The sequence below is a fragment of the Hyperolius riggenbachi genome, chromosome 3, assembly GCF_040937935.1.
Source record: "Hyperolius riggenbachi isolate aHypRig1 chromosome 3, aHypRig1.pri, whole genome shotgun sequence".
NCBI classification, from domain to species: domain Eukaryota; kingdom Metazoa; phylum Chordata; class Amphibia; order Anura; family Hyperoliidae; genus Hyperolius; species Hyperolius riggenbachi.
The window spans coordinates 144,382,566-144,393,978 of record NC_090648.1 but is presented as its reverse complement, the minus strand read 5'-3'; the positions used below and the strand labels follow the sequence as shown (position 1 = coordinate 144,393,978).

The following is an 11,413-nucleotide window of genomic DNA, read 5'->3' as shown; positions in this document are numbered from 1 at the left end:
ATGGTGTGCATCAGGCATTCGCTGCAAAGGGCACATGCCATAACTGCTATAACAAGACACAGAACATTTATATTGCCCTTTTCTCCTGGCGGACTCCAAGCGCCAGAGCTGCAGCCACCAGGGTGCGCTCAGTAGCAGTGATAGAGAGTCTTGCCCAAGGACTCCTTGCTGAATAGCTGCTGGCTTACTGAACAGGAGGAGCTGAGATTCTAACCCAGGTCTCCTGTGTCATAGACAGAGCCCTTAACCATTACACTATCCAGCCACTATACTCTACACATGCCTCAGGATGTTCACACCAGGAGGACCTATATCAGAAGATTTATATGAACATGTTGGCTTCAGTGAAAAAAATTATATATATATATACATATATATATATATATATACACACTGAGAAAAGTATATGCGGTTTGTAAAAAAAAAAATTTATTAGGTACAGAGGAAGCAGATATTTGTGCAAGACATAACATCAAAACCTACAGTAATACATAAAAACTTCATAAGATAAATCAACTTATCTGCCCTGCAAAAAGCAGTTAAAACCTGAGTGGGAGTTTGGGATTAATATGTCACTCAGTCTCCTGCAAACCACAGCTGTCAAATGTCCAGGCGAGCCGGTGCTTGCGAATTCCACTATAAATATGGCACTTGTATACGCAGCAGACTCTGGAATTCTGGAAGACAATGCAGGGAACTGAAACCAAGCTTACTGGAGCTGTGCATGGGTAGCGAGAGCCCAGAATCAGCCATGCTAAGTATGCAGACATACACCTCCTTCATGGTAAACCTATCATGACCTCTCTTATTGAAAAGGCTGGGGGCTGTCACACTGATCCTTTGGTTATAATGATTTGGGCAACTCACCTGGAATATGAAAGTTTCTGGTATGTCAAAGAGCGGACTTTCAAGCTTGTCATAGGAGTGATTTGGAAAGTATTACAAGCCAGGTAATCAGCCTTACAATCAGGAAACTGGCATCTTATCAATGACAGCCAGCATATTTCACTCATGATAAATGTACTTTTTTTTTAAGCAAATAAACTGTTCTTTCCGCATCTAAGCGACTACAGCACGTAACAGGTCCACATGTGTTCAGTGTTGCTATAGTTCTTTCCATTCCTCTTCAGAGACTCCATGATAGGTTGGAATATGTCTGAGTATGCACCTCTATGGTATCGCCAGCTCTCCTGGTACTGGAACAGGTAAACAACAGGTAAACAATGTTCACTGAGCCTTTCAATGGGTGCAGTTCAATAAGGATCATCATCAATTCCTTCTCACTCTTGACTGTTCTGTGCCCGTCGCTCCTCCAGTGCTCTACATACCCACATAGACACCACCTCAGTGTTTCCATCATTAAACTGAACAATAAACGGATGACCCTGTAGGAGAGATGAAACCATAATAATAACGATATGTGAACACATTCATCACAACATGAACCCAACAGTTCTAAAGAATCCTATGTATCAGAGCATGTATGGCACCAATATTTTATTTGGAAATAAAGTGCATTTTTTCCGTATTGTGTCCATCACTATTTACAAGCCCAAATTTAAAAAAACAGCAGTAATATACCCTCTTGACATGCATATTAAAAAACGTTCAGTCCCTAAGGTAACTATTTATGCTTTTTCTTTTTAATTTACATTTTTTAAGCAAAAGTTTCATGTGGGTATTTATGGGAGAGTGTGGGAGGTAAGGGGTTGATTATAAATTATGCATAGGTCTCTTTTAAAAATAAATGTATGTAGGTAGGTGTAATTTTACTATTTGGCCACAAAATGTCCTCACTCATTAGCTTCCTGCGCATGCTTTTAGTGCGCAAAACAGGAAGTAATGAGTGTAAGGGTAATTAAAGTGTTTACAAATTACCACAGGCATCTCATTGATGTCGCAATTATTGACACGGGGACCTAGAACCTATGAATGGGAACTGCGTTCCCGGGAACACTGGCACGAGCGAGCAGGAGCTCGCACAGTGGAGATTGCAGTGGTGTATGTATATCTACTTCCCTGAGGCTTAGATTAAGTTTTTAGGGGAGTAGATATACTGTACTATAACCATTAAGTGGTTAAAATCTCTACTAGGTGGCAAATGCTTAAATCTCTCATCTAGGTAAAAGAAGGCAATGGTGGGTTTGCCAAAAGGTTATTCTTATTATCTCAACCCTGTTACTGTTTTATAATAAACATATGCTCGTTTTGAATTTAATGCCCGTGACATTTAAAAACAAGTTGGGGCAGTGGCAAAAAAGTTAAGAAACTGAACATCTCATATCTAATTAAGTTAGTTGCTAACAGAATATGATTGGGTATAAAAAGACCATCTCAGAGAGGCTAAGGGTGCAAACTCACCTTACCTTCACCGCGAGTTCAACAACCTGTATCCAACTATACTGGCATGTAGTTTTGACTGCAGGTAACCAATTATTAATTATTTATTTTTCTGTCTCATGCACAGTTTCTATTGCACAGGTTTGCTTTAGACAGCGCAATTTGCTAATATAAAGTAATTTGTTTTTTATTTACCCCTAATTGACCCCGGCATGTGAGGAGGCCTCCAATCCCCTGTGTAGTTTTGGCAGGGATCATCCCTAGCAAGTAATACAGCTTCCAGGGTCAGCTAGTGGCATTTCTGAAAGTCTTATTGAAATGCTGTGTGCATTAATCATCCTGCCGCCCGCTCAGCCAGGCCCACCTGACTGCTACAATCAGACATCGCGCTGCCCCTGGGACTCCCTGCATATTCTTAATTGTTTCTAGGCCTTGATGGTCTTTTAATCCAAGATTAATTTATGCAATTTTAAATAACTCTTCTTATGATTAATAAGCTTGAAAATTAAAAGAGTTGGAAGCAATTATATTAAGCGGTTGGTCATAACCTCATTAAGAGGAGGAGGTGGAGTGGTTACTTAAAATACACAGTGTAAGTTTCCAGAGTTCTGCAGACTGAGACAGTGCTGTGACTGGAAGGTCAGGAAATCCTTCTGAGACAGGAAGACTGGGCCATGTGACGCCTGCCTGCACACTGATCCTTCACACGCTGTAGGGGAAGTATCATCAGGATTCTAACATGTTGGGAATACAGAATCTTACATTACCTCACAAGGCCTTATTTCACAGTGTAGTACAACTTTCCATCACAAGTCATACTCCACTGAGCTCTGACAGACAAGCCATGCAGTTTGCATGGTAAATTGATTTATGTATTGTAAACATAGTACTTTAGCCGGCACTACGACACAGAATATTAGTAAATAACATACAGAGCATCAATATTTAAAGTACTAAATTCTCAAAGTAATCATAGCTGCATAGTCACTGCAGGGGCTTTTAGCCATGCTGGATTAAACAAATGTAGGTCTTAGCTGGTGTGTGACCATTTTTAGAAAAATTACATATGCAGAGTCAAACTGGAACATGGAGAACAGTTGTGGTCCATGGATCAGTTGCACCCTATGGCATCGGTTTCCAGTTTGAATTCCTGAAGTAGGAATTCCTAGTAAGTTGGATTAGGTCTGTGACCCACTTGCAATTGCAAAACGCTCTAAAAAACGCAAGTGAGTGATGGCACAGAACGGTCCCAGCCATAGGATCATTATGGGGGCGCAAGCGTGGCTGACCTTTACCGTCTTGAGGACTTTCCGGGTCAAATTGCCGAAAATCCAGACGTGCCGGAGGACAGGGGGGGAGCAATTAGCCTGCAGGGGGCTGGAGGAAGCCCCAGGTATGTATATTTTTTCCTTTCCTGGTTCACTTTAACTTGTTACCATTTTTGGATGTACTGTAGATTCTACGTCCTTAAAAGTGCTCCTGTGTGTTCCAGGACATAGAACCTATGTCCAAGATCAAAAACCGCCGTTCCGCCGCATGCACTTGCATGCTCATGCACAATCCTTTGTGAAAGTGAATGACTGTTGCTACAGCAAATAGCAACAATCATTCAATAAAGTTAGGGGGGAAAAAAAAAGAAAGAGATTCACAAGTTAAAAAATAAAATTAAAATTTTTTAAAGTGACAGGGTCTCTATAAAATTAAAAGTGCCCCCCCCCCCCCCAGTTAAGTTTTTTAACCCCTACCTAGTCTAGCCTATTAACCCCTACAATACCTATACTTGTTTATGCACATTTAATGACTGCCATCTCTGGCGATTGGATGTGATCGCTAGGATGACAGTTCTACATCTACAGATGCATTGCTTTGCCGTTGCCTAGTGATGCATCTGTACAGCACTGGGGTCCCCTGAACTGTCGCCCTAGTGAACCTATTCGACTGCCACAGATTCATAGACTGGAAATAACGGTCTGCCACATGCTCAGCTAGTATTAGAATATGGCATATGCGGTACCATTTTAACCGGGAGGTGCCAAACTATTCATTGTTATGTTTTTTATAACTAGGGGACTTGTCATGTGAAAATTAGGAAGGGTGAAAAATGAAAAAATGGGTATTTTCTGCATTTATGCCTATTTTTTACCCAGAAAATGGCTATAAAATAAAATAGTTTTGGTAAAAAATATTAGGATTGTACTGAAAAATCAAGATATATATCACTACGATGGTATAAATAAATAAAAAAAAGTTAGTGCTGTATTGAAACAACACATCTAAAGTGACAAAAATGTCAGGAAAATTAATGGGTAAAAACCTTGGAATGTGAACTGGTTAAGGAAAGTGAATTTGGGCCCTGCACTCCCTTATGAAGTCACTCCAAAAATGCTGCATGTGGAGTGATTGTGATTTCACCACATGTAAATCTAAGGGGCTAGCATCAGCTCAGGGGGGTGAGTCAGGGGTGCGTTTCTAAAAATGAGCACTGTGGGCAGCTGAGTAAGACTGAATACAATTCACCTTTATCATTAGCTGTCAGTGTGAAGACTGACACAGGTTTTGGTTTAAAGCGGATCCGAGATGAAAAACTAACTATAACAAGTAAGGCCTGGTGCATACCAGGAGTTTTTCTGAGCGTTTTGAATTTTTGTGTTATCCTATGTGTCTATGCACACTGGAGTTACGAGGTTTTGTAAATAAGCCCCACAGCATTACATTGGGAAGAGCTTTTGAAACTTCTAGCGTTTGGGGAGCTTTTCTGGTGTGTCTCAGCCCTAACTTGTCTATATATCTTATCTAAAGTTTAGATGGTTTACACAGAAAATCTAGCTGCAAACAGCTTTAATAGAATATGATTATTTCTTCCTGTGATACGACAGCAGCCATGTTGTTTGTAAGCATTACACAGAGGCAGGCTTATCTGTATCTTGAGCAAAAAAAAACTAATCCCCCGTCCTCCTCCCTCCTCCCCTCTGCCTCTGAAATCTCTGGCTAGTAATACCTCCCCCTCCTCCTGCCCAGACTGAGCTCCCATGAGCCCTTGCTACTGTCTGAAAGTGCCTTGGCTCTCTGAAAACCTGTGGGCGAGGCTTGTTTAGTTTATAGGGAATTAGAGTATTAAAACAAAAAGGAAGCAATAAGAAAGGAACACAATTATGCAATGAGTAAAAGTTCATCTCGGATCCACTTTAAGCAAGACGTTCTTGTGGGCCCTTTGAAAACCCATAGGCCCAGGGCCACTACGGAGCAGCTTCGCAATTTCGGAAACGACTTACCGTGATTTTAAACGCGATTCTCGGTGCGAACCTAGTACATAAAAGATGTACTGACTTTCCAGGTTTGAAAACTGAAGCTAGAATCCTGCTGAAGCAAGCAGAACACTGCTTCATTTACTGCGGTAAGTGAGCTGTGATTTATCATTAAGTTTTATTTCTATATTAGTCCTGTACTTCAGCTAGTCCTCTTGAATTTTTCTTTTCTGGGTAATAATATCACAGTCGAGGGCAGACAGATGTTTATGCTGGCTTTCTGTCAAGTAACTGAGTCAGAGACCTTGAGAATTCAGTCAGAAGGCAAATGAACACACATAGTACAAGATTCTGCACTTATTGCCGTCTCTCATCTCAGGCACACAAGTTCTCATACAGCTCCCTCAGCAGGTGTCACAGAGTGACTATAGATCTAGGCTGCTTGTCACAGCTAAGTCCACCTGTCACTAAGGAATATAAGACAAAAGGTGCTAAAACATTCCATTATCTTGGCTTCACTAGAAGCTGGTGGGTCAGCAAGGTAGAGGATGCCTCTGTCACCACCAGGCCATCAGCGCGTATTATAGTTTAACTCCTGCCCAAAATTCTTTCTACTTCTGTACAGTGCAAGAGCAGTCACAGCTTCTATCATAATTGAATTGGCAGGCATTTGTTACCATAACAAGAGTTGGGGATCAACCCATATTAAAGCGGATGAAAAACTAACTACAACAAGTAACTTGTCTATATATCTTATCTAAAGTTTAGATAGATTACACAGCAAATTTAGCTGCAAACAGCTTCAACAGTTTATGATTATTTATTCCTGTAATACAATGAGAGCGGCCATGCTCTGTTTGTCACATTACACACAGGCAAGCTGATTTGCATCTCTAGACCTCAGCCTGTGAAAACTTCACTCCCCTCTGCCTCTGAAATCTCTGCCTAGTAACCTTCTCCTGCTCAGACTGAGTTCCCATAAGCCCTTGCTACTAAGGCTCAGACTGGCACTCTGGAGAAGCTATGGGTGAGGCTTGTTTAGTTTAAAGGGAATTAGAGTATTTAAAAAAAAGTATTTGTAAAAGTAAGAATAAAAGTTTATTTCTGATCCACTTTAAGCTTTATACTTATGACGGATGAGTATTGCCTCGTGGTCTAATTGTTCGACCATTAGGGTGACACTGCAGTGCACAAGTGCTGTACAGACACGCTTTTTGCTATAGCCAAGAAGTATATAAAGTCAAAGAAGAAATGCAGTTACATACGGTAATGCCATGGTAGTATAACCTGTATGAAGCCCTGATTTTTAAAGTGAAACTACAGCAATGTAGCCATGCTTTAAGTATGTCTACATTATGCTTGTCTGCTGATTATGCCACATTTAGTTAATGTATGCCTTCACTAAACTCTTGCATAAAATGCTTGAAGCCTCGGACACACGTTAGCCTGTGTACAGCAGTCCCCCAACAGTAAATGAGGAGTGATGAAGGAGTACATTGTGCTCACACTTACCTGCCCAATGCCGCTCACTTGTGTGCCATCCCTCCTACCAGCTTCACGGACAAGTACATGATGCTGTGCTATAGTAAGACTTCAGAAAATGGTTGTCAGAGGGACCTTCTGGTCTGCTTTTTTTTTTTTTTTTATTTACTTACCAGTTGTTTTGTTTTAATTTGGCCACAATTGTCTAAGAGTAGTTGAAGGTGCAAGCAGAATTTTACATCCCACAAGTTTGTTTCTAAACCAAGGCCAAGTGTTCCAGTATCTTGAGAGGAGGAGAGAGTGTCACATGTACAGGGCTGTTGTTGGCTTATCAGCACGAAATAGTAAATGTGGTTTTCTACCTGAAAAGCATGGCACTATCTACTTGTTATTCTGGACAGAACACTTTTTTTGCACCTATAACTAAATTCCAAGACACAGTGGACCAGATTTATTAATGACAACTTAAGTGAGAGGCATGTGGAGGCTGCCATATTTATTTCCTTCTAAACTATACTAGTTGCCTGGCAACCCCGCTGGTCTATTTAGCTGCAATAGTGTCTTAACACCACCAGAAACAAGCATGCAGCCAATTTTGTCAGATCTGACAATTGGCCTCAATTCACTAAGCTTTATCAAACACTTTATCAAGGTTTCATAATTTACCTCATGGGTAAAATCTAATTTTGAATTCACTAAGGTGTTATATATTTATTGAATGTTTTATCGATAAAACGTTCAATAAATCTGCTGCATGCTTGTTCAGCGGCTATGGCTAAAAGCGTTAGAGACAGAGGATCAGCAGGACATCCAGGCAACTGGTATTTCTTGAAAGTAAATGAATATGGCAGCCTTCCTATACCTCTCACTTCAGTTATCCTTTAAGACCAATGCAGAGGTGATGGAGCTGCACAAAGAAACCAATCAGGTAGCAGGTGTTAGCTGAGGGATTGCAAATGGTCCCTCTGGACGACAGCTGTACCTTTTTTGCAGTTTTATTTGCACTGGCCTTGCTAAATAGCAATACCTCCCGATGTCCTTTAGGTTTAATAATCCAAATTCTCACCATAAGCTCTTCGGGCGCCGGTCTCTCCTTTGGATGTTTTCTCATGCTGTAAAATAAAGTATATTTGCTTACAAGCAATATACATTATGAGGCTGACACACATATTTCACTCTACTTCATTTGAGTTTATTACATTTGAATCCTAACTGTATTCAGCTTATTACAGCAGTAACCTCCTGCATTGTTGAACAATCTTTTCTGTCACGAATGGCTCATTCACACTATCGGCCCGCTCTCCACTGCCTCTTACCACCACTGCCAGACTCCTCATACACCGACACGGCACCATACAAACCATCTGTGCTGAAATGTAGCATCATGTAAAAAATACATCTGCATGCAGGTGGAGGGAGACAGGGTGGAGGTATTTCCCTCTGGGCAGCAACAGTGCGCTGCTCAATACCGCTGCTAGTGTGAACAGGCTCACCGCAGGAAAGCGACTAGTAAACAAAATGGCAGCTGATGTTATTTGAAACCTCTTTGTAGACGCAAAAGCAATATTGCAATATTTTTGAATTGTTGATGAACGGTTACATTTAAAGTTTTTGTGCAGAAAACTTTCATAATAGCCTCTTTAAAATGTTTCATTAGCAGCTGCAGCTTACAAAGGCGCTTCTAAGGAGTATGGATTTATTCAACAAAGCAGCGCGACGTGTACTTTTTATATGTAATCTATAGTAGCCAATAAGAGTTTAATTCACAGTAGGCCAGTAAAATATCAATTCTGATTACTTTCTAGAGATTACTACGCTTCAGATAAAGTTACAAGAGCTTGCTGATAACACATTAGGGATATTTAGTCATCTGAGCTAACAAAAAAAGGTGCCCAAAAGCAGATAGTGATGGAAAATGATCTATTCTTTACGGATAGTAATTTCCTTCCTCTGGGAGATGCAGAGCCATGCACAATGCAGCCCTCTATGTGCTGGAGACTCTGCTCCATTGCTGGCAGTATTGCGGGGAATTGAGTTGTTGCTGTTTAATAGGGCAGTGTTCCCCGGGGAGATGCTATTATGAAATGTCAGATTAGGGCTCTGCATAGACAGCTTGTCCTGTGAGTGATGACTCCTCATATCACATTTAATGTAAGTGTGCACATGACAAGCCAATGTAAACTGACCATGCTATGTATGAGGGCACATTTACACTGAAACTGCTGTATAATCCTAGCGCTATTGCTGCAGTGACACACACTTGTGGCAGTTGTTGCCAGGAAATGACAAGTGCGTTTCTCAGGCCGATTGGTGCTGTATAGCATGTTCGTCTGTGTTTATTAGTGTTTTTCCTGATGTCAGGCATTTTAGTAGCCTTACCATTGACTTATATAAAGTTTAAAGAGGCACTGTAGTGACATATAGTACATTATTTAGGATACCCACTTTTATGGAAATGTTCCTGGTTTCAGCAACAGAAACACTTCCTGTAGTTATTTATTACTGTATATTAAATGTTGACCCACTCTTACAGTGATGTTTAGTCTAGGCTGAATAACTATGCAGAAATTCCCTCCTACAGAGCATTTTGGTAGACCGGGTATATTTTGTGCTGGCTTTAAAACTCTCGGTAAAAAACAAATTCTGCAGAGATCACCAGAGAGGACTAAAGGTGTCACTACCTGTGATGCATTTCAGAATGTAAATCAGGGAGAGGAAAGACTGTAAAATGGATTAACACTGACTAAATAATTTATAAAATGAATATTGTAAAGAAAAAAAAATAAGCAATTTTATTAGTGATGCTATTTTCACTACCGTTCCTCTGTAAAATCACTGAGTACCTAGAAAATTCTGACAGCAGGATTTTCTTGTACCAACTGTAGAACGAGACATTAATTACAAAGCATCTAGATTGCCCGAGCATTCTCCCAGCATGAAACATTATTTAGCGTGAATGTGACCTAATGCAAAATAGAAGAACGACACACTTGATTTAAACATTCTCACCATTGCGTAATAAAATGTACAAATGACTCCGAGAATTCACCAACAGGAAGAACAGGAGAATCCTATAACATAAAAAAACAAGGTCATTAATTCATAATCTATCTTGCATATGAATTCTATGCACATATTATGTAAGTCAATTTGGAGAAACATTCATGTTGATTCTTATTGGTATCAAAGTGACCACAAGCAATTTCTATACTGTTGTTTCACTGGCTTTATTAAAAGAGAGAGAACACCTCTAAACAATTGTGTAAAGAGTGGGTTGGGCTGAGGTGATACTCTTAGGTATATCAATAACAACCTTGCTCATGGCTAGGCCTACAATTGCTGTGCCCGGAGTGTCCATGTCCAGCATTTCTCTGGCTGCTGACAGGAAGCAGGAAGAATGAAAGGAAAGGAATTAGACTATTGGTAGCAAAGTCACTTTCAGTGGCTTGGTGCTGTGAAGAGTTGTGGAACAGCCAACATGAAATGTCCAATCCCTTGATACGTTGGCTTCACTTCTATGATCCGTTTCAGATATTTGCTTTCACCAGAGGGTACCTTTAAAGCTATATCTAGAGCCCATCTAAACCCCAAATGAAACAAGGGAATACTGAAAGCAGTCACGTTTAGTGTAAAAATGATAACTACTGCCCTTGGCACAAAGATTTTCAAGTTTTTTAAATCCCTTGTGAAGCGGTGTTTGCTTCCATATATGCACCTCTCGATACAGAATTACAACCACTCCACGGTGTTAAGAGAGCTGAGGTCTTACAATTGCTCAACACCTACTTCCTTTGAAGTCCGACGAAGGCTTTTTAAAAAAGTCGAAAGCTCACTGTTTATCCATCTCTAAGGTAGCCAATAAATGGTATCATCCGGATTCAAAACTTCTTCCTTTGAATTGCAGAATCCCACCTCTTTATATACAGTAGATAAATAATTTCAACTGTGATACAAAAACGCTGGAAAATGTAGCCAGGAATTTGCTGTACTTCCTACTTTTGTCAAATGGTCACATCTGATTGTCCAGCCCACCAACTAATTCCAGATAGGACTGGAAGCATGCTGTACTGCAGTTCCAAGCACATATGGCCCATGAAACAGATATTCCATCTACCACTTTGCTTTTATAAACTATTTATATTCACTCATCTTCCTGACTGCTATTAGCATTTAACTTGTTCCACTTTGGATTTCATTGGGCTTTAAAGATATTATGGGTTCATAGGTTCTTGGTCTCTCATATATTCCAATAGAAAGGGCCTAGAAATGACTTTGCTTGAATTCTGATGCAATAAATATGATATAGGTCAAGAATATATAGTACTGATTTCTTCATTCAGTGTTGG

At 40.2% G+C, this 11,413-nt stretch overlaps 1 protein-coding gene across 2 annotated transcripts in view; it reads right to left on the bottom strand.

Annotated features, from left to right (window-relative positions):
• Positions 1–414: 414 nt before the first annotated feature.
• Positions 415–11,413, bottom strand: part of MAP2K5 (mitogen-activated protein kinase kinase 5) — a 221,107-nt gene continuing 210,108 nt past the window's right edge. For both annotated transcript variants that reach the window (XM_068275037.1, XM_068275038.1), the window contains exons 20-22: positions 10,077–10,138; positions 8,134–8,179; positions 415–1,385 (exon numbers count right to left, since the gene is read on the bottom strand). In XM_068275037.1, the coding sequence (XP_068131138.1) occupies positions 1,281–1,385; positions 8,134–8,179; positions 10,077–10,138 (213 nt within the window). In that variant the 3' untranslated portion in view covers positions 415–1,280. The remainder of the gene's footprint in view (positions 1,386–8,133; positions 8,180–10,076; positions 10,139–11,413) is intronic.